Source organism: Aricia agestis, chromosome 18 (genome assembly GCF_905147365.1).
Source record: "Aricia agestis chromosome 18, ilAriAges1.1, whole genome shotgun sequence".
In the NCBI taxonomy this organism is placed as follows: Eukaryota; Metazoa; Arthropoda; class Insecta; order Lepidoptera; family Lycaenidae; genus Aricia; species Aricia agestis.
This window is the reverse complement of record NC_056423.1, coordinates 13,330,870-13,355,288: the sequence shown is the minus strand read 5'-3', so window position 1 is coordinate 13,355,288 and position 24,419 is coordinate 13,330,870. Positions and strand designations below refer to the sequence as shown.

The following is a 24,419-nucleotide window of genomic DNA, read 5'->3' as shown; positions in this document are numbered from 1 at the left end:
CTATTTATGTCTGAAGATCAAAGGTCAAGATTTTTTGTTACAAGTTCCTAAAAATTATGATATGCGAATTATCCGTCTCACAATAGTTTATCTATTATTATCGCGGATGTGGCCGCTTGGGGTGGCTTGGGGCTTCATGAATCAGTAAGTACCACGAAGCTAAAACAAAGCTTTTGTATTAGCTTCATGGTAAGTACACTATAATATTATAGCGGAGTCAATGAGAGTCAATGAAGGTTTTCCGATTTCCGATCCGAAAAATTGAAACCAATAAAAAAACAAGTCCAATTCCTACACTGGAATTGGACTAAATCCTCCTAAATCTAATAGGCCTGGAGATACTGACACAAAATTCTTGGTCATTTGTACCAGGCTGGCGGTTCTACAGGGGTATAATTACGTAAAGGCAAAAAGGAAAATGATGGTCATAGCGCTCGAACGTGTCGGATAAATAACGAGTGTCAAACGATTTGTTCCACAAAAATGCTTCAAGTATTTTCAGCAGTGCCGTAAACAGGGCGGTGCCACCGGTGCCCAGGCACAGGGCGCAGACTCTGGGGGGGCGCAAGAATGGCCAGACCAGGGAGGTCTATGGCCCTGCAAGCATTGCTCTGGGTACCTATAATATAAAAAAAAAACCGGCGAAGTGCGTGTCGGGCCACGTGCAATATAGGGTTCCGTAGTACCGCTAGTTTTTTAAATTTTTGTATGGTCAATGAATGTATATTTATAACGTACTAGACGTTCCACGCGACTTCACCCGCGTAAATTAGATATTTCACAGACAAATTAGTCCACAAAAAATTGCATATGATCTTTCACGTGGTCTACTTCTTATCTGTGCCAAATAACAGAAAAATTGCTCCAGTAGTTCGTGAGATAAGCCCTTTCAAATAATTTCCCCCATTTTTTCCACATTTTCCTCTATTTCTTTGCTCCTATTAGTCTTAGCGTAATAAAATATAGCCTATAACCTTCCTCATTAAATGGGCTATCTAACACCGAAAGAATTTTTCAAATCAGACCAGTAGCTCTTGAGATTAGCGCGTTCAAATCTATGCTAATATTATAATTTTGCAGAGTTTGTTTGTTTGTTTGAACGTGCTAATCTCAGGAACTACTGGTCCGATTTGAAAAAATATTTCAGTGTTAGATAGCCCATTGATCAAGAAAAGCTATAGGCTATAGCCTTCCTCAATAAATTGGCTATCTAGCACTGAAAGAATTTTTCAAATCGGACCAGTAGTTTCTGAGATTAGCGCGTTCAAACAAACAAACTAACAAACTCTTCCGCTTTATAATATTAGTCTAGATTTTACTCTACTAACAACATCCTGTACGTGGGAGAGCCATGCTTCGGCACGAATGGGCCGGCTCGACCGGAGAAATACCACGTTCTCACAGAAAACCGGCGTGAAACAGCGCTTGCGCTGTGTTTCGCCGAATAAGTGCGTTTACCGGAGGCCCAATCCCCTACCCTATTCCCTTCCCTACCCTCCCCTATTCCCTTCCCTTCCCATCTCTACCCTCCCCTATTACCCTATTCCCTCTTAAAAGGCCGGCAACGCACCTGCAGCTCTTCTGATGCTGCGAGTGTCCATTTTTTTTTTTTTTTGCGCAGGGGAAACCCATCATGGGTGCCCCGGGTTGGGGATGTGCCTCAGTTAGCTGAAGCACCCCGGGGGTATGTGAGACTCTTACTCACTAAAACCACCTGCGGTTCGCCTTCAGCCGCAAAAAGGAGGGATGTCCCGGATCTAACAAACACAGGACTCCCTCCACGACCGGCCGGTCTACCTCAGAAGGGACCGGACTTCCACTAAAGTTAGGGAACACTCCGGCAAACTGAAGCGTTCCCCTCGGCGCCGGGACTGGCTAAGCCGGGGAGGTTCCCATCCTCTCCCGGAGCCCCGTTAGACGAGACTTAGGAGGTTCGCATAGCGTCGCCTCCGCACTCCCGTCCTACGCCGGCGGAGCGGCAGAGAGATGGGATCGTCCTCTCTGTCCCGCTCCGCGGCCTCTTTCTGCGACATAACAATTTCGCAGAAAGAGACCGCCGCCTGCCAGGCCTCATCGCTCTCGAGCATGCAGCGAACCATGCTCGGAAGCGAGAGGTCCCCGCCTAGCACTGCCACGAGATCGTGGCGCTGCACGGCCCAACGATCGCACACCTCGAGGGTATGCTGGGCCGTGTCCTCCGCAGCGCCGCATTCATGGCAGGCTGGCGTTGGCTCTCTCCTGGCGACCTTACACAGGTACTCACCGAAGCATCCGTGCCCGGTGAGTACCTGCGTAAGGCGGAAGGTGAGGGGTTTCTTCTTGCGGCGCATCCACGCCGCAAGAACTGGACGCAGTGCCTCAGCGGTACGTTTACCGTACCGGGTCTGCGCCAGATCCTCAGCCCACCTCCTCAGCAGCCACTGCTCTCCGAGTCTCCGGAACCGCCTGAGCTCTTCCCACGAAGGGGTTTCGCCATTCGACCTCCCCTGAGTGATGAGGAGGTTCAACTCGGCGAGCACCCTCGCCGTGAGCTCCCATGGCGGTTCCCCCGCCAGAGCAGTTGCTGCCGCCCAAGAGACTGTACGGTAGCCCCTGATGACTCTCACCGCAATGACCCGCTGCATTTTGTGCAGCAGGGCCCTATTACGCACGGTGAGAGCATCCACCCATACTGGGGCACCGTACAGTGCCATACTCCGGCACACCCCGGAGTACAGCTGCCGACAGGCTTGACTGTGCCCTCCTATATTCGGCAGGAGTCGACCCAGAGAGGATGCCGCTCTTATGACTTTCGGTCCCAGCTGCTGGAAATGGGGACCGAAGGTCCACCTTCCATCCAGGGTGAGCCCAAGATACTTGATGGTGGGGATCACCCTGATCTCCTCGTCTCCGACACGAAGTCGTGCACCTGGAGGAGGTCCCCTTTTACCGGGTCCGCGAAACATAAGGGCTTCGGTCTTCTCAAATCGGACCCGAAGCCCTAACCGTCTTATGCGGCTGACCACCAGCGATACTGCCGATTCGGCCAGCCGCGCCGCCTCTTGATAAGTCCTCCCTCGGGCTGTGATAAAGGTGTCATCCGCATAAGCAGAGACACCTATCCCGGGGAGAAGGCAGCATCGCAAGACCCAGTCAAAGCCGATGACCCACAGACCCGGTCCAAGTGCCGACCCCTGTGGGACACCGCAGTCGACCTCCACCAACACCAGGACCCCGTCCCGGTTCTCCCACACGACTTCTCTGTCGGAGAGCCAATCTCCCACCAGCCTTCTGATATACAAGGGGACACCGAAGTACTCCAGTGCCCCAAGTATCACGCTGTGAGGAAGGCTGTTGAAAGCATTGGCTATGTCGAGCGACACCCCCAACACTACATCCCCTTCGCGTTCCGCCTCCAACGTCATCGACCGTAGGTGCCGTATGGCGTCGACGGTAGACCGACCAGCCCGAAAACCATACTGATGACCAGCCCGAAAACCATACTGATGTGCTGCGAGTGTCCATGGGCGACGGAAGTTGCTTTCCATCAGGTGACCCGTTTGCCCCCTTATTTCACAAAAAATCATTTCAGTTAGTTCCAAAGGAAATTTGAACGAAAATTTCCTTTATACTTCTCCGAATACAATTTTTTTAGTTGATCAACTATTAGTCAATAAGTAATAACTTATGAAGTCTTCTTAGCCGTGATAGTTTTCCTTTTAAATTCAGCAGATTTCCTACTCCCGTGATTTTTTTTTAGGTACACTGGACTAGACTGACGATTATTTCCACTTTAAAACTTAATATTTCACAAAGGGATCCCTAAATCAGAAAATGATTTATGAATACTCGTAATATTTTTAAAAACCTATCCAACGACACCCCACACGATTGGGTGGACGTGAAAAAAAAAATCCCCGCTTGATGTGTAGGGAGGGTAAAAATATATTTTTAAGATTTCATGTACCATTTTGTCGCCATCACTAATATGTGCATTCATGCCAAATTACAGTTTTGCAGGTCCGCCTGTCTGTCCGCGGTTTTGCTCAGAGACTATAGGTAGTCTCTGAGCAAAACCGCGGACAGACAGACAGACAGACAGACGGACAGACGGACGAACAGACCGAAACTATAAGGGTTTCTTGTTGACTACGGAACCCTAAAAAACAAGGGCGCAGTTATAGAAGCTCGCACAGGGCGCAATTTATTTAATACTTTTTAGTTCATATAATATGGATGTTATTATTGTTTTGGATATATACCTTGGAAGTCGGTTTTAATTTTTTGTTAAAAATAACTAATAATTACATAATTTATGTTTTTGGTCGGATTAAATATAATATAGGTATCGCACATTTTTTCGCGTGATATCGGTAGTAGCTGCTAGCTAGACGTGAAAAATGAAAATCTATAATTTGTAATTTGTATGCAGTAGCTATGCTATAAATTTATTAGCGGCTGGTTCCATTATCTGGCTTTTATTAAGATAATGTGAACGGTGGCATTGCAAAATTATTATGATACCTCATACAGGGACTAGGGTGTAACAAAAGTAATTATTAGTGATATTATGTATTATACTTAAATGTGTGTACCTATGTATTCCTGATTAAGAGTTACCTGTGAAACAGGGCAGAAAGAGCAATTTTTTTGGGATTTGTATCTGGCCCGGCCCGGCGACAGAAATTTACCCATACAAAAGTAAAAAAGTTACTCTATCAGCGCTGCTACTATCACAGTGAACTCAATACAGGGGACTAATACGGCATACCCAGTGTTATCACTTTTGTTACACATTGTTTAAGCATGGATGATTCATAGCAAACTTTTCACGACTAGATTGTAGTGCCGACGAAAGATATTTACTGAACTAAACGTTCCTATTTACAAGACATTAACAAAGATACGGATAGTTAAGTATAGGTAATTAATGCGAGAACTAAAGATACTGATGGCCAATCTATACTAGTCTATACTAATATTATAAATGCGAAAGTATCTCTGTCTGTCTGTCTGTCTGTCTGTCTCGCTTTCACGCCAAAACTACTGAACCGATTGCATTGAAATTTTGTACACAGTTATTCTAGAGTCTGAGAAAGGACATAGGCTACATTTTGATGTGGGAAAATATCTTATTTCCATGAAAATATCGATGAAAATTAATTCGCATTGCGCGTGGCCAGCGCTCATCCCGGGGGTCCTGGGTTCGAGTCCCGCAGGCGGAACAAAAAGTTTTCAATGTTCCTGGGTCTTGGATGTGTATTAAAATAATATTTCAAAAATCTTAAATATATTTTATGTATAATATTATAAAAAATCCAGAAATATATCGATGCAATGAACATTTTAGTTCTAATACGATTCAACAGATGGCGTTTTATTTTTTACTTCATTGTAACATAGAACTAATCATACTTATTAGTTATTATGTTTTTGTTTACGTTAGAATATTATGTTTAATAATATTATCACTTGGTATAATAATTATCAATCTATCTTATCTTATAAAACTCCTACTGCATTTCTAAGGAGTTCGAGTGTACCGTGTTGGCCTATATTCCGTCCAGAAAATATATCAATGCAATCAACATTTTAATTCTAATATATGAAAACAGATGGCGCTTTATTTTTTACTTCATTATTGTAACAGAACTAATCATACCTACTTTATTATATATTATTGTTTCTATTCATAACTAGCTGTTGCCCGCGACTTCGTCCGCGTGGACTTTAGTTTATAGCGCGCGGTGTCAACAAAATTTGTGTCAAATTTAAAAACTGTTTAAAACCCTGGTAAGTGGCACCCCTCTTAGGCCCGCGCAGCGCGCTACACCGGAATGGCAGCGCTGAAAGTGCTCGCCTCGCCACTGCCATTCCGGTGTAGCGCGGCCCTTAATTAATCGAAATACCCAAAAACAGCTGTGCAGTGTGCACATAATCTATACTAATATTATAAATGCGAAAGTATCTCTGTCTGTCTGTCTGTCTGTCAGTCTCGCTTTCACGCCAAACGCCAAAACTACCGAACCGATTGTAATGAAATTTTGTATACAGATAGTCTAAAGCCTGAGAAAGGACATAGGACATAGGAAAAAAGGGTTGTAAGAGTCGTAAATTTGTTCAAAAAATTCATAATAGATGGCGCCGTGCGTCTTCTACATCGCGCTGACGCTTGCTCAAAAGTCTTTCTATAAGAGGTGGTATCATCTTACATTTAATTCTCGATTTTTTTCGATTGTTATATCTATTCTACGGTATTAAATAACTCAGTACTTTATCTGTGCAGGCAGTGACGTAACCTTAAGACCAAATTTCACCAACGACTGTAAAAGTTAATGCTCGAATTAGTATCACGTTAGCTGTTTCGTTTTTCATATGAATGAAAGAGAAGACAGGACATTTTAACAAGCTGTTAACACTAACAGACGTTGGTGAAATTGGGGCTAAACCTATCAATGATAAATAGTTTATGGGTAAAGTTGTGTAATTGGGGGGCTAAATAAGCTTTAAAATTTGGCATAAAATATAAAGTTTAATATACAAAAATGAAGTACTTATTGTGTGCACACTGCACAGCTGTATTGATTTAAGGGGTACCAGGGTTTTTTTATAAAAGCTTTTGACACCAATTTTGTTGACATCGCGCGCTATAAACTGAAGTCCACGCGGACGAAGTCGCGGGCAACAGCTAGTACTAAATAATCAAATATTTAGTAGAGATACTGATCTTCCGGACATTCCAGTACGCCATATTGTAAAATGGCGTACCTATATCAGCAGCTATACAGTAGGTACAGTACAGCTATATTGTCAGGGGCCTGCTTGAATCGATCATTTTGACCAACGGCGCTATTTACCTACGTAATTTACCTCTAAATAATCTTGCGACCCGCGACACCAAGACTAAAACATGTTTGTGGCCTGTATAAAAAAAGGTTGAGTACCACTGTCCACTGGCTTATAATTTAATGGAGTAGGTAGTACTGTTACTGTTAGTAGGTACCTATCTTAACTTGGGGTTCTAGAAATTAAAAAGTATAGTCGGCTAAGATCTAAGTACTTATTAAACTTTAAAGTAGTTTAAAAAGCTATTGGTTACTTTTGTTATGATCGTAGTGTAAGTAAAATTTAAAAAACTTACCATAAGGACTCGGGGGCATTTAAAGCAGCTCTGGATTTATGCACAGGCATTACAGGCCATGGCATATATGACGTCCTAGGGGGAGCGGCAGCGTCCTATGGCATCCTAGGAGGGGCGCGGCGCGGCGGCAGCGTCCTAGGTCGCTGCCGCCCCCCTAGGACGCCTAAGGGGGGCGGCAGCGACCTAGGATGGCGGCAGAGTTCGTACATAGGGGCGGCAAAATTAAATGGCCTGTACTCATAAAAAATATAAATCCGGCCCCGATTCAAACCAAGCTATATTGGGCACATAAACCGACGTTTCACTGCAAACTTGGATTAACTGCAAAGAGTAGGTACTGAGGTACCTACTCTTTGCAGTTAATCCATCTTCAGGTTTAATAAATCATGCCTATACATATAAATTGGACGCCTGTCACCTCAGTCCACCCGTGACCACGGCCGCTGTAAAGTAGCCGAAACGTCGGGATTAATAAAAGTGCTCCGCGACAAAATCCGTAAGTGTTTAAACCACAGGTTTAAACCTTGTAATATAATTCATACCTACATGTTACATACGGTTTGCTCGCAAGAAATGACGATTGTTTAAGAAGTTTTAGTCCCATCCCCCGACCCACGTAAGTTTCCAACTCGCAAACAATCAAAAGATGCCATACATTTAATTATGTTCTCATTACTGGTCGGCAAATTAAAAATACGGCTTCCCCGGGTATAAAAGCTTGGGGATATTCTCTGATGGAGCATAAGCGATCGAGATGGTTGGCAACAAGGTGTTCCTGTTTGCTGTTCTCATGCTGTGTGTCTGCCTGGCCCAGGCCCAGCTGACTTTCACGTCGAGCTGGGGCGGCAAAAGGTCGGGATCGAACATGTGCAGAAGCGACGAAACCGTGGCAGCCATTTATAAGATGATCCAGGTATATTTCGTAATCTTAGGCCGGTATAAATAGTCAGTACTCAAGATGCATCTCCGTCTTAAGACCCTGTTCAGGCTCTGTGATTGGTTGGCTGTCAAAATTTGAACCAATCACAGAGCCGAACCGCGTCTTGAGACTTGGTCGCATCTTAAGTACTGACTATTTATACCAGCCCTAGACGGGTTAGACCCCTTATCATGGGCGTAGCGAGTTACGGGCAGGGGGGATATAGAATCCTGGCTACGCCCATGCCCCTCATTATAATAAATGTTCATTTCAGATAACACAGATCCATTTGTTAGTAAAAACTTATTCCACTAATTCTATTCTTAAAGAGTCCTAGTATTTATCATAGTCGATCAGACGGTCCCCGCTGTCTACTATCTCTCTCAGGATTATTGATGTTTCGTCTCTTTTTGACGAATGCCTCCCTATTTTCAGAAGCCTTTGTCTGTCGTATCACGTATGGCGATTTCAGTATTCCAGAGCAAGACAAGCAGACCTCGTACGGTCATTTGCTAAGCAGATATTTTTATTAAAGGAAATACGGTACTAAGATTAACATGTAGGTAATAGCTTTGTCCACATTGTGCCTTGTTTTTGTTCAACAAGGGCATGCGTTATAGCGCAGTCAACAGCGAAGATGTGGCATGACGCGCGTCAAAATCCACCCGCGTTGAAAGAAAAGTGTCATAGATTTCAACGCGCGTTACGGGCATGCCTCACGTTCGCTGTTGACAGCGCTATATGGCATGCCCTTGAACTTGATGGACAGAAAAAGGCACAATGTGGACAAAGCTAATAAGTAATAACATTTGATTTTTTTTTTCAGAACGAAGCTGAAAGACTACTGTTTTGCCAAAAGCCTTGAGACTTCCACACGCCTTTAATTTTACGTCCTCCACGACAATGGCACCATATTTGAATAAGTTTATTTAAAACTAAGTATATAATATACCTATTTGTAGAAATGTATAAACTGTTATAAATAAAGGTTTTTTTAATACTAACATTGATTTCTCTGATTTAACACATCAATCCCCAATAATTGGCACCGCCTGTCGCATAACAAAAATCGATTGTGTCAGCGATTCCCACGATCGAGGTATTAAAAACTTTAACATCTCACCCTAGGATTTGAAGTTGCCTAACATAATATAGATAAAATGACACCTATAATATACTAGCTGTTGCCCGCGACTTCGTCCGCGTGGACTTCAGTTTATAGCGCGCGATGTCAACAAAATTGGTGTCAAAAGCTTTTATAAAAAAACCCTGGTACCCCTTAAATCAATACAGCTGTGCAGTGTGCACACAATAAGTATTTCATTTTTTTATATTAAACTTTATATTTTATGCCAAATTTTAAAGCTTATTTAGCCCTCCAATTACACAACTTTACCCATAAACTATTTATCATTGATAGATTTAAGGTTACGTCACTGCACAGATAAAGTACTGAGTTATTTAATACCGTAGAATAGATATAACAATCGAAAAAAATCGAAACTTAAATGTAAGATGATACCACGTCTTACAGAAAGACTTTTGAGCAATCGTCAGCGCGATGTAGAAGACGCACGGCGCCATCTATTATGAATTGTTGGAACTAACTTAATTTGAACAAATTTACGCATTTTCACCCCCTTACAACCCTTTTTTCCAGTAAAAAAGTAGCCTATGTCCTTTCTCAGGCTTTAGACTATCTGTATACAAAATTTCATTACAATCGGTTCGGAAGTTTTGGCGTTTGGCGTGAAAGCGAGACTGACAGACAGACAGACAGACAGACAGAGATACTTTTGGCGTTTGGCGTGAAAGCGAGACTGACAGACAGACAGACAGAGATACTTTCGCATTTATAATATTAGTATAGATTATGTGCACACTGCATAGCTGTGTTTGGGTATTTTGATTAATTAAGGGCCGCGCTACACCGGAAGCACTTACCAGGGTTTTAAAAAGTTTTTAAATTTGACACAAATTTTGTTGACACCGCGCGCTATAAACTAAAGTCCACGCAGACGATGTCGCGGGCAACAGCTAGTTATGAATAAAAACAATATTATATAGTAAAGTAGGTATGATTAGTTCTGTTACAATAATAAAGTAAAAATTAAAACGCCATCTGTTTTCATATATTAGAATTAAAATGTTGATTGCATTGATATATTTTCTGGATGGAATATAGGCCAACACGGTACACTCGAACTCCTTTATTTTAGAGCGCCTTCTGTTGTCAACATATATTAGAAATGCAGTAGGAGTTCTATAAGATAAGATAGATTGATTATTATTATACCAAGTGATTATATTATTAAACATAATATTCTAACGTATTAAAAACTATAAACAAAAACATACTAACTAATAAGTATGATTAGTTCTATGTTACAATAAAGTAAAAAATAAAACGCCATCTGTTGAATCGTATTAGAACTAAAATGTTCATTGCATCGATATATTTCTGGATTTTTTATAATATTATACATAAAATATGTTTAAGATTTTTGAAATTTTATTTTAATACACATCCAAGACCCAGGAACATTGAAAACTTTTTGTTCCGCCTGCGGGACTCGAACCCAGGACCCCCGGGATGAGCGCTGGCCACGCGCAATGCGAATTCATTTTCATCGATATTTTCATGGAAATAAGATATTTTCCCACATCAAAATGTAGCCTATGTCCTTTCTCAGACTCTAGAATAACTGTATACAAAATTTCATTGCAATCGGTTCAGTAGTTTTGGCGTGAAAGCAAGACAGACAGACAGACAGACAGACAGAGATACTTTCGCATTTATAATATTACTAGCTGTTGCCCGCGACTTCGTCCGCGTGGACTTCAGTTTATAGCGCGCGATGTCAACAAAATTGGTGTCAAAAGCTTTTATAAAAAAACCCTGGTACCCCTTAAATCAATACAGCTGTGCAGTGTGCACACAATAAGTATTTCATTTTTTTATATTAAACTTTATATTTTATGCCAAATTTTAAAGCTTATTTAGCCCTCCAATTACACAACTTTACCCATAAACTATTTATCATTGATAGATTTAAGGTTACGTCACTGCACAGATAAAGTACTGAGTTATTTAATACCGTAGAATAGATATAACAATCGAAAAAAATCGAAACTTAAAAAGATGATACCACGTCTTATAGAAAGACTTTTGAGCAAGCGTCAGCGCGATGTAGAAGACGCACGGCGCCATCTATTATGAATTGTTGGAACTAACTTAATTTGAACAAATTTACGCATTTTCACCCCCTTACAACCCTTTTTTCAGTAAAAAAGTAGCCTATGTCCTTTCTCAGGCTTTAGACTATCTGTATACAAAATTTCATTACAATCGGTTCGGAAGTTTTGGCGTTTGGCGTGAAAGCGAGACTGACAGACAGACAGACAGACAGACAGAGATACTTTTGGCGTTTGGCGTGAAAGCGAGACTGACAGACAGACAGACAGACAGAGATACTTTCGCATTTATAATATTAGTATAGATTATGTGCACACTGCATAGCTGTTTTTGGGTATTTTGATTAATTAAGGGCCGCGCTACACCGGAAGCACTTACCAGGGTTTTAAAAAGTTTTTAAATTTGACACAAATTTTGTTGACACCGCGCGCTATAAACTAAAGTCCACGCGGACGAAGTCGCGGGCAACAGCTAGTATTATACATAAAATATGTTTAAGATTTTTGAAATTTTATTTTAATACACATCCAAGACCCAGGAACATTGAAAACTTTTTGTTCCGCCTGCGGGACTCGAACCCAGGACCCCCGGGATGAGCGCTGGCCACGCGCAATGCGAATTCATTTTCATCGAAATTTTCATGGAAATAAGATATTTTCCCACATCAAAATGTAGCCTATGTCCTTTCTCAGACTCTAGAATAACTGTATACAAAATTTCATTGCAATCGGTTCAGTAGTTTTGGCGTGAAAGCAAGACAGACAGACAGACAGACAGCCAGAGATACTTTCGCATTTATAATATTAGTATGGATAGTATGGATTAGAAATGCAGTAGGAGTTCTACATAAGATAAGATAGATTGATTATTATTAAACATAATATTCTAACGTATTAAAAACTATAAACAAAAACATACTAACTAATAAGTATGATTAGTTCTATGTTACAATAAAGTAAAAAATAAAACGCCATCTCTTGAATCGTATTAGAACTAAAATGTTCATTCCATCGATATATTTCTGGATTTTTTATAATATTATACATAAAATATGTTTAAGATTTTTGAAATTTTATTTTAATACACATCCAAGACCCAGGAACATTGAAAACTTTTTGTTCCGCCTGCGGGACTCGAACCCAGGACCCCCGGGATGAGCGCTGGCCACGCGCAATGCGAATTCATTTTCATCGAAATTTTCATGGAAATAAGATATTTTCCCACATCAAAATGTAGCCTATGTCCTTTCTCAGACTCTAGAATAACTGTATACAAAATTTCATTGCAATCGGTTCAGTAGTTTTGGCGTGAAAGCAAGACAGACAGACAGACAGACAGACAGACAGAGATACTTTCGCATTTATAATATTAGTATGGAGTATGGATTATTACACTGAGTCATTTAAATATTCTTTATCTTTTAATTTAAAAATAAGTATCCTAGATAGTATAATCAGTTCTGTTCAACTGTTCAAGAGACAATTTTATATAAACAAATATTAAATGTAATCAGTTATCAAATATTCTTATTAGGGTGATTCTACAAAAATTGTACCATTGTATATATATGTATTGTCACCAGTCAATCTATACTAATATTATAAATGCGAAAGTATCTCTGTCTGTCTGTCTGTCTGTCTGTCTGTCTGTCTGTCTGTCTGTCTCGCTTTCACGCCAAAACTACTGAACCGATTGCAATGAAATTTTGTACACAGTTATTCTAGAGTCTGAGAAAGGACATAGGCTACATTTTGATGTGGGAAAATATCTTATTTCCATGAAAATATCGATGAAAATTACTTCGCATTGCGCGTGGCCAGCGCTCATCCCGGGGGTCCTGGGTTCGAGTCCCGCAGGCGGAACAAAAAGTTTTCAATGTTCCTGGGTCTTGGATGTGTATTAAAATAATATTTCAAAAATCTTAAATATATTTTATGTATAATATTATAAAAAATCCAGAAATATATCGACGCGATGCAATGAACATTTTAGTTCTAATACGATTCAACAGATGGCGCTTTTTTTTTACTTCGTTGTAACATAGAACTAATCATACTTATTAGTTATTATGTTTTTGTTTATAGTTTTTAATACGTTAGAATATTATGTTTAATAATATTATCACTTGCTATAATAATAATCAATCTATCTGATCTTATAGAACTCCTACTGCATTTCTAAGGAGTTCGAGTGTGTTGTGTTGGCCTATATTCCATCCAGAAAATATTTTTACATTTTAATTCTAATATATGAAAACAGATGGCGCTTTATTTTTTACTTCATTATTATAACAGAACTAATCATACCTACTTTATTATATATTATTGTTTTTATTCATAACTAGCTGTTGCCCGCGACTTCGCGTCGCGACTATAGATGCTGGCGGGAAAGATTCCGAATTATTCCCGTCGAATACTTCGGAAGTATTCCGAAATATTCCGAAACTTTGGGAATATTTCAACTGTCAAAAATAACGAGGAAAATTGCGCTTGGAAGTTGTAAACTATTTATCTTTAGTTGTGTATCTAAGAATATGTGATGCCGATTACTAACATTATTAGCCAAGCGGCGAGAAACGGCTTTTTTGGCTTATTATCATTACTAGCGATAAATAGCGGCTGGTAACGGCTTGTTACTTTTCTTTGATAATAGATACCTAATCATATAAGTTCGTTTATTTTTTATGGTTTTTATTCTGATTTACTTACAATAGGATATATTAGTATGGATAGTATGGATATAAGTAGTAGTATATATATATATATAATAAGTAGTAATAAGTAGTAATAAGTTGGTAAGTATAGATTAATCAATCCCATTGGCCATTACTAATTTATGATAAAACTAGATGACGCCCGCAACTCCGTTGCGCCAAAATTCGTTTATCGCGCCGGAACCGTACATTTTTCCGGGATAAAAACTATCCTATGTTCTTTCTCGGAACTCAAAGTATTTCCATGTCAATTTTCAGCCAAATCGGTTCAGCGGTTCGAGCGTGAAGAGGTAACAGACAGACAGGCAAACAGACGCACTTTCGCATTTATAATATTAAACCTAGAAGTAGGTATAGATAAACAATTTATATTTTACTTAAGTACGTAATGTGCCACTGAACAAATAATTCACTCAACCACCACAAACCACAAACAAACACGTATATTTCCATTGAATTATTCCGGCGAAATATTCGACGGAAACATTCGAATGCGGGGTACGAATCTTTCCGCGGGGTGAGGGAAAACTTCTCCGGGGAGCATCTCCCTTCCGCATCGCCGTCGCCCGCTCGCACGACTCGCTCGCCCGTACGAGCGGGCGACGGCGGTGCGGAAGGGAGATGCTCCCCGGAGAAGTTTTCCCTCACCCCGCGGAAAGATTCGTACCCCGCAATCGAATGTTTCCGTTGAATATTTCGCCGTGGCAGTCGGCGCGTGCGAAGCGGTGATAGCGGCCGGCGGGCGACGCTCGTTGCGCGGCGACGATCGATGATTGATGCAAAATACGATTTTTCAGCATAAATAAAAAAAATCATATTTTTTTTATTAAATTCATTTTGAATAATTCAAATTTAAAGAAACTTTCCCAGAAGTATTCCGGAATTATTCGGAATTTTTCAGAAGTTTTGCAACTATAGTCGCGACGCGTGGACTTTAGTTTATAGCGCGCGGTGTCAACAAAATTTGTGTCAAATTTAAAAACTTTTTAAAACCCTGGTAAGTGGTACCCCTCTTAGGGCCGCGCAGCGCGCTACACCGGAATGGCAGCGCTGAAAGTGCTCGCCTCGCCGCTGCCATTCCGGTGTAGCGCGGCCCTTAATTAATCAAAATACCCAAAAACAGCTGTGCAGTGTGCACATAATCTGTACTAATATTATGAATGCGAAAGTATCTCTGTCTGTCTGTCTGTCTGTCAGTCTCGCTTTCACGCCAAACGCCAAAACTACCGAACCGATTGTAATGAAATTTTGTATACTGATAGTCTAAAGCCTGAGAAAGGACATAGGCTACTTTTTTACTGGAAAAAAGGGTTGTAAGGGTCGTAAATTTGTTCAAAAAATTCATAATAGATGGCGCCGTGCGTCTTCTACATCGCGCTGACGCTTGCTCAAAAGTCTTTCTATAAGAGGTGGTATCATCTTACATTTAAGTCTCGATTTTTTTCGATTGTTATATCTATTCTACGGTATTAAATAACTCAGTACTTTATCTGTGCAGGCAGTGACGTAACCTTAAGACCAAATTTCACCAACGACTGTTAAAGTTAATGCTCGAATTAGTATCACGTTAGCTGTTTCGTTTTTCATATGAATGAAAGAGAAGACAGGATATTTTAACAAGCTGTTAACACTAACAGACGTTGGTGAAATTGGGGCTAAACCTATCAATGATAAATAGTTTATGGGTAAAGTTGTGTAATTGGGGGGCTAAATAAGCTTTAAAATTTGGCATAATATATAAAGTTTAACATACAAAAATGAAGTACTTATTGTTTGCACACTGCACAGCTGTATTGATTTAAGGGGTACCAGGGTTTTTTTATAAAAGCTTTTGACACCAATTTTGTTGACATCGCGCGCTATAAACTGAAGTCCACGCGGACGAAGTCGCGGGCAACAGCTAGTATAATATATTAAATCACATTATATTTTAAAGATTTTATACTTAATTTTAAAAGTATGTAATCTCCTTTAATTGGTAACTCAATTTCAGATAAGTACGTAATTTTCTAATATCAATTTAATATATTGATATTAGAAAATACGAAAAGAAACATTAACTTTAATTATTATAACCTTAAAGTTATGTCGAAATTATCAGTCTTTTGGCGTCAGTCCTTTGCCTGAAATCGTGCCAACGGACTGACATGTTGCCAGAGTACTGATGTTTTTTTCTTTAAGATCACTTTTATCACAATAATTAAGGTGTGTTAACCATTTGTTTATTTATTTTAGTGTAAAACATAATGTCGCCTACCACAAAAGACAAATTTGACCGAAGGATAATATATTAAATAAGTAAAGAGAAGCTGAAAAGACTTTCTTGCCGAGAATCAAACTACCTCTTCAAATAAGCTGAATTAGCAAAGAAAAACAAAGATTACAAAATATACTTAAGAAAAGGAGAAAGGGCAAAGAAAAAAATGTTAAAGAAACCTCTAAAGCGAACGGTTAACTTGAAAAAATTAGTCAAGTGCGAGTCAGTATCCAACACGAAGCCCTTGTGCCATAAAATGGCTATTTTTGTATGAGAGCTTCCTTTAAGTGATTATTTTATTTTAATTTTTATCATCTACTATTAAAGAAAAAAAAATAGTATTTTGTGAACATTTCAATTGCCCACCTGGTGCCGTTATTGACATTGAGTTAAAAGGACAAAAAAGTATATTCTTTGTATAGGAGACCCCTTATATATTTATTTTGTTATAATTTTATTGTTTATTATTAAAGTAAGAACAAGATTAAGTATTTCTAGAGTATTTAAAATTACCTGGTTGCATTATTGACATCGACCAAAAAAGGGCACAAAAATCACGTTTCTTGTATTCCCATACAATTTTCTCTCTTAAATATTTATTTTGTTTTTATTTTTGTATTTTCGTTATAGCTGCAACACAATTATACGTCATTTGTGAAAATATAAACTATCTTGCCATCGCTGTTCTTGAGGTACAGCCTGGTGACAGACAGATAGACAAATGGACGTACTGACGGACAGATGGACAAAAAACGAAAACTTTAACCCTGTTGTTTCTTGATATTAATTATTAATGTATACTGTTAAGTAAAAGTACTTAAAAGTAAAAAAAAATGTTTATTTCAATTGTCAAAATTCTTATAAAGGTGTGATAGTGTTTTCTCCACATTATTACAAAATATTTTTCGATATTAAACTTACTAAGAACTTGATACATTAAAATAATTAAAGTGATATAATTATAGTATATAAGCGTTTAATAAATGCCACAAATGTCATATATTTCTAATATGTTTGCATTACATATCAGTACTGTGTCACCCTCGTCAGTCCTCTGGCAGTCAAATTCAGAAAAATCGAAATATTTTAAAAACTACTCTAAAAAATGACTGTCCCGATTCGCAACATTTTATTAATTATATTCCCCATCTTTTAAACCCAAAGATGTCTAAATTTACCATAAAAACTAAAGTAAACAAAATATCCCTAAAAGTTACCCAATTTTTGTAGAACCACCCAAGGTTAGTTATTACTTATTACTCATAAAATATTATATTATTGTTATTACTCATCATATTAATTTGTAATAATGAAAGTTATGATTTTAATCTCAGTTAACACTAACAGATGTAGTAGTGTAGTAGTACTACTAATAGTTTAGTAATTTAAGACTAGATGACGCCGCCCGCAACTCCGTTGCGCCAAAATTCGTTTAATCGCGCCGGAACCGTACATTTTTCCGGAAAGTATCTCCATACCGAATTTCAGCTAAATCGGTTCAGCGGTTTGGGCGTGAAGAGGTAACAGACTAACAGACAGACAGATAGACAGACACACTTTCGCATTTATAATTTTAGTATGGATTTGACATTTAAACTCCATACATTGTCAAAGTTTTCATTTATTCAAAATTAAATAATTAATGATTTAGAGCATTTTTTCATTCTCCTGTAAAATAAGCACCTACAGTTAAGAGGTATTGACTAGGGTTGTTGAGGAAGTGATTATGAGGAAGAGGAGGAGGAAGAGGAATTGTCACGCGCAAATTTAGAGGTTGCGGATGAGGAAGAGGATATTTTTTGAGGAAGAGGATGCGGATGAGGAAGCGGATGAGGAATGGGATGATAGGAAATTATAAATACTAGCGGACCCAAACCAAAAGCCTTTGTCCAGTCTGTAAATAACTCGGCCCTTTTAATAATTTTTTAATGTATGCAACATTACACAAAAAAATAATTAAAAGGGCATTTTCCAGTGGGCCAAACTATGAATCTAAACCATTCTCAAAACACACACAATAAAGAATCATCAAAATCGGTCCAGCAGTTAAGTTAAGGAGGTAACATACACAACACACGTACACAAAAATAATCGGCCAAGTGCGAGTCAGACTCGCGCACGAAGGGTTCCGTACCGTTATAAAGAAAAAAAAATTGTCCAAATTTTTTTTGTATGGAAGCCCTCCTTATTTTTTTATTTTATTTTAATACTATTATTAATCATTAAAGTACACTGTACACAATTAAGGACTTTGTCAAAATTTCAAGCGCGTACCTGTTGCCATTATTGATTACGAGCAAAAAAGGCAAAAAAAAAACAAGTTTGTTGTATGGGAGCCCCCCTTAACTATTAATTTAATTTTGTTTTTAGTATTTGTTGTTATATCGGCAACAAAAATACACAATCTGTGAAAATTTCAGAAGGCTAGCTATAGCCGTTCTTGAGATACAGCCTGGAGACAGACAGACCGACGGACAGACCGACAGGCAGACAGACGGACAGACATCGAAGTCTCAGTAATCGTGTCCCGTTTTTACCCTTTGGGTACGGAACCCTAAAAAGATTAGTGAATGATACAATTCTCGCGCTCTGGCGTGTGCGTTGCCATGATTGGATACGCGACGCGCTTGCGCAGTGAAATTCCTCATAAATTCCTCTTGAATTTTGAGGAAGCGATAGCGGAAGAGGATTTTTTTATTTTTATTTATGAGGATGCGGTAACGGTTGAGGAACCCAAAATATTGCGGAACTTCCTCATTATGAGGAAGCGGAAGAGGAATCCTCAGCAACCCTAGTATTGACACTTCAATAACATTATGGCTGGTTTTATCGTTAAGCGTTTGGCAGCGCCGTTGGAATGTATGCGTTTGAAGATGTATGGGGGTAGTAGTAGCGTTTTATAGTCGAGCGCGCTGCTCAGCGCTTGAGCAGCACGCTCATCTTCAAACGCGCGCGCTCCAATGGCGCTGCCCCAATTCAATGACCGCCCTATTATATTTACAGTTTTTATAGCTTCTACTACCTAATTTACAAAATACATAGCTATAGTCATAATACATAGAACTAAGTACTAACACTGTATATTAAGGTTGTGAATATATAGTTTTTTTTTTTTTTTTTTATGAAATAAGGGGGCAAACGAGCAAACGGGTCACCTGATGGAAAGCAACTTCCGTCGCCAATGGACACTCGCAGCATCAGAAGAGCTGCAAGTGCGTTGCCGGCCTTTTAAGAGGGAATAGGTTAATATAGTAAGGAAGGGAAGGGAAGAGAGGGGAATAGGGTAGGGGATTGGGCCTCCGGTAAACTCACTCACTCGACGAAACACAGCGCAAGTGCTGTTTCACGCCGGTTTTCTGTGAGAACGTGGTATTTCTCCGGTCGAGCCGGCCCATTCGTGCCGAAGCATGGCTCTCCCACATATGAAATTTGTTTGATCTTAAATCTAATGGATTTTCTGGTCAGATTCTAGTATAAAAATATATAGAGAATAATATGGTGAATTTTGTACATATTTCAAGTTAACTGAATATTTAAAAGCAACCTATGCAATCAATTTCTCTATTTTCACATAAAACTTCATCTCTTAACAATTACACAACATTTAGTTTTTGTAGCCATTCTAGATAAATCTGCCTGTCCATAGTTGATTTAAATTATTTACTTAATCTAATCGTCGTGGCAACTATTATGACGCGGACGGAGACAGCACTTGGTTCACACCGCTTGTGTCCAGTGACATCCTGCTAGGCCCAGTCTGCGGAGGATCATCTTCGTCAAACACCTCCCTCATTCTCCTCTTATAAATCTCGCTGTCAGGATTATTCTCCTGGTTGCGACACCTGTCCAGCTTCTTCTCAATCAACCTCACTCTCTCTCTCGCTGGTGTCTCCACAAACTTCACCATAGATCTTATTTTCCGGACCGCTTCAATCAAAATGGCTAATTTATCAGGACCTGCGTTACTGAAAAGTGTATCAGTGACGTAGCTGTCTAGGTTTTCCTGCTCCTTGCTGGCTGCATGCAGCACCGCAGCTAGGGCTATTTGAGAGGGTGCGTATAATAAACAAGCATCAGTCAAGAATACCTTCTCTAGAAACTCGTCAATTCCTCCTCGTAATCGTTCTGGGTTGGCTAATGTGCATCTCGTCTTTATATCAATGAGGAAGCCCTCCACAGGCCGGAAAGGATTGTGTATTGTCAAATTATAATTCAGCTGCTGCATAAGCAAAAGTTCATTATTCAATATGATGTCAGATGCTTTTTCTCTGTCACCCTTGATGTTGGCTACGAACTGACCAATAGAAACATTGAATTCCTCTACTTTGCACGCCAAGTAGACGCATGTGGCCAGAATCTCCTTCGGATGATAGTCCATAGTGGAGTTGTACAAATAAAATCTCTTGAAATAGTGGAACGCGGTCCCTACGACTCCTTTCGGCATAGGTGGCGCGAAACGCTTGCAGAAATCCCTGAGGTGGAGTTCATACTGCTTGAGTAGTAATCTCTCTTCTTCTGGCGATAAAAAAAAGTTATATCTCTGGTACTCGTCTAGATGTTGCCCATGTTTTGCTATGAAGTTGATGTTGTGTTTCTCTCGGTGCCGAGCCAGCTCGCTCTCATCACTGAACGTCCAAAATTTCTTTTGGGAACTCGTAGAAAACATTTTTACACGACTTGATAACTTACTGCGATTATATTAACTGTAAGCTTTCAGCTCAGAACACATTTACTCCTAACTTTCAGTTAAAAATATGAAAACAAACAACACGCGAAATGTGCAAAATCGAGCAAAATTTAAATCTTGACATAGGCTTGTCGAATAAATATCGATATATCGATATTTTCAATTTGATATATCGATATTTTTGGGTGATATATTTTATTACGATATATCGATATATCGATATCAAATATCCAATATCGAAATTGTATCAAAAACGATATTTTCTGCTGCGATTTTGGCCAGACGTCTTCTTAATGGGTCCAATTCTGTCAAAGCAACAAAAAATTGGTCTTCTCATACGTAGTATCCCCTTAATAGTCTGAGGTCTTCTCATAGGCTTAGCTGTTGGCTCAATGAAAATCAAAATAAATAAAAGGCGAAAAAGATGGTTGAAATAATTTTTGCTTCACGAAAAATTATGAATTATAAACAAATGGATTCCAGATCGTATAACATAATATATATTTACTTTAATACAGATTTAGCAGTTCTCACTACAGATAAAAGGTTGAAACCATCTGGCAACACTGATTTAGTCAGTCAGAAGCCACACTTTTTCCGATTCAGTACACTAATTAGGATCCTAGCTTTCTAAATGTTATTCCACTTGACTTTTAGTTACTAAATCATTTAGATGTCTAAATTTAGTCAAATGGAATAACAACTTTAGAAATAAATTAAGAAATTAAAAAAAACCCCGCCAAACAACTTTAAAAAGTAAGTTATGAAATAATATTTACTGCCTTTAAGTTCAAATAATTCCTAACATGTGTAAAGTAATATTTTAGTCCATAATTTGTTGTCACGGTGTGTCGGGGGACCGCCAATTAAACTACAACCTACAACCGCCAAGTCGCTGATTATCTCCATTCGGTTCGCTGTGAAATGTTATGTGAAATCTCAAATCAAACATCTACATTAGCGGTCCCCTGACACACCTTGACAACAAATTATGGACTAAAATATTACTTTACACAAGTTAGGAATTATTTGAACTTAAAGGCAGTAAATATTATTTCATTACTTTTTAAAGTTGTTTGGCGGGGTTTTTTTTAAATTTCTTAATTTAATTTTATTTCATACTTTTTAAACTTGTGTTGGTAATAGTGCAGAATAATTCCTATCAACATAATCATATTCTCATGATTAGCATCTATCCATGTCCTTTTCGATGAGGCCGTTAATATGAGCCCAAACATGAAACCTCCACTTTGGGTTCATACGAAGCTCGGTTCCTATAGAATCCAGGTGATGATGCAGCAGCAGCATGTAAATATTTACTTTCTATCTACTTCTTACTGGTTGTCGCAATTAAAATGAGCCCAAACACGAAACCTCTACTCTAAGTTGGCGAGGAGTTGGATATCCTATTGATTACCAGGTAATGCTGCAGGCTGCAGCACCAGGTCAACATTAATAATATTAATGTTGACCTGGTGCTGTTAAGTGTATATGTATATTGTATATTCACAAATGTCACGAATTAGAATGAAATATAAAACCCATCAAACGACTACAAGTTGCTAACGGCCTTTCATGAACCAGATAAACCCTGATTGTCCAACACTGAGCAGGCTGATGATGATGAATTATAGCTAAGAACACTCTCGATCATGTCAGCTTTCAAACAAAAAAAAAACTAGATCAAAATCGGTCCATCCGTTTGGATGCTACGATGCCACGGACAGATACACACACAGGCAGACAAACAGATAGACAGACAGACACGTCAAACTTATAACACCCCTCTTTTTTGTCGTGGGTTAAAAAGGAATGACACTACGATGTTGCCACTTTTAAATTTCTTCACTTTTTTGACAGACTATAAATTAATTTAAAAAAAAGCAAATTGGTTGAAAAATTTGACCGATATATCGATATTTTTTTCGCGATATATCGAGACCGATATTGATATTTTTTTAAATATCGATGTATCGATATATCGATATTTTCTTTCATTGTCGACATCCCTATCTTGACAGTTGACAACTAACTGACGCAACTGACAACCATTGAGTTTTTTTTTCTTAATATAGCACTTCTTTTTTTTTCACATTCCCAGCAAAAACCAACCATTGGGTTATGAGCCGTGTTCGTTTCATTTTTTCGCAGTTTGGCAGCTGACTGTCAACTTCATAATGGAGTGTTATGTTCTAGCAATTTCTGTCAGATTTTAGAACATGATACTCACACTGACACTAATTTTTAACTTTGCGCATGTGCAATGTACATTGAAAAACGAAACGAACACGACTATAGTAGTGGAAAGCGGCCAGAGAGCCTTAAGAGGCCCATTCACAGCAGGCCGCCTTGCCATCCACCGACTTAGGCAATATGCAGGATAGTGAATGGTGTCGCAGCCTTGAGCCTGCATGGCCGGCTGGCGACGACACCATTCACTATCCTGCATAAGCTAGCGGATGGCAAGGCGGCCTGCCATGAATGGCTCCCTTTGAATCGGTGTATTTAAGCCTGAAAAGCGTGTCAAGTTGAGTCTGACCTACTCGTCATAACAAAGGAGTCGGTCTGCTTATTATTCATGTGATAAAACTTAAAAGTGTTAACTATTATATGGACGCTGTTAAGCATTCGTGTACCACAAAAAAATACGTATTGAGTTATGAATGCAGTTATGTTCTTCAGGTGGTTTAGAACAGGACTGCATTCAAAATTTAAGAACAAAAAAAATTGTGGGTTGGAACAGTAATGCTTAACAGCGACCATATATAGCTGTATCATGTATCTCCATTAATAAAAAAAACATAAAGTTAATATACCTAGCGGAATAGAGAAACAAAGGCCTGAGCAAGAGAGATGTCACTATCAGTAAGGACAGTAACAATGCGTGGTAAAAAGAGACGTGTGATACATGACAGCAGCACTCTTTTTTTGACGTCCAGTCGGCACGTGCCGCACGTTGACAATTTAATCTCATAGAAATCATATAATCATGCTTGTGTAAGTGTATACGTACACATATTTTTACACACAGATGAAACCAATTTCGGATACGTTTGACAGCTCGAGATTGTTGAGTCTGGCTAGCGAAAGATGAGACTGGCTTTTTATTCCAAAACTGATTATGGTAACACTGTCATTAACATATGTAATTGATTGTACCGTTGGTTCTTGGTGGAAATGCATGTTGAACACTAATAAAACAATTTGTATAAACTATTTTTATAGTGGAAAAAGTGCACGCAAATTGTTTTATTAGTGTTCAACTGTCATTAACGTCAGTGTCACCTATAACATCTGTTGTTTATGTGTCAAAGTGAAAAATATTTCTGTGGTTTACGTGATTTTCTAATTTCAACGTGATGAAAACTTTGAAAAGAGATTTGCGAAAACTGCTTTTAGCTATGATTAGTAAATACAAACAAAAAAGAAGTGAAAAGGATGCAATTTTTAAACAAAAACAAGATTGTTTACATGAAATATCCCAGTGCATTGGTAAGTACAGGTAAAAGATTTTGATACTTTCAATT

At 38.9% G+C, this 24,419-nt stretch overlaps 1 protein-coding gene across 1 annotated transcript; it reads right to left on the bottom strand.

Annotated features, from left to right (window-relative positions):
- Positions 1 to 19,877: 19,877 nt before the first annotated feature.
- Positions 19,878 to 20,969, bottom strand: LOC121736131 (cyclin-H). Its single transcript, XM_042127192.1, has one exon. The coding sequence runs from the start codon at positions 20,869 to 20,871 to the stop codon at positions 19,894 to 19,896; it is 978 nt and encodes a 325-aa protein (XP_041983126.1). The 5' UTR covers positions 20,872 to 20,969; the 3' UTR covers positions 19,878 to 19,893.
- Positions 20,970 to 24,419: the final 3,450 nt, after the last annotated feature.

What these genes read in the sequence shown, in the direction of transcription:
- LOC121736131 (XM_042127192.1), bottom strand. Translation starts at nt 20,871, where the DNA reads ATGTTTTCTACGAGTTCCCAAAAGAAATTTTGGACGTTCAGTGATGAG.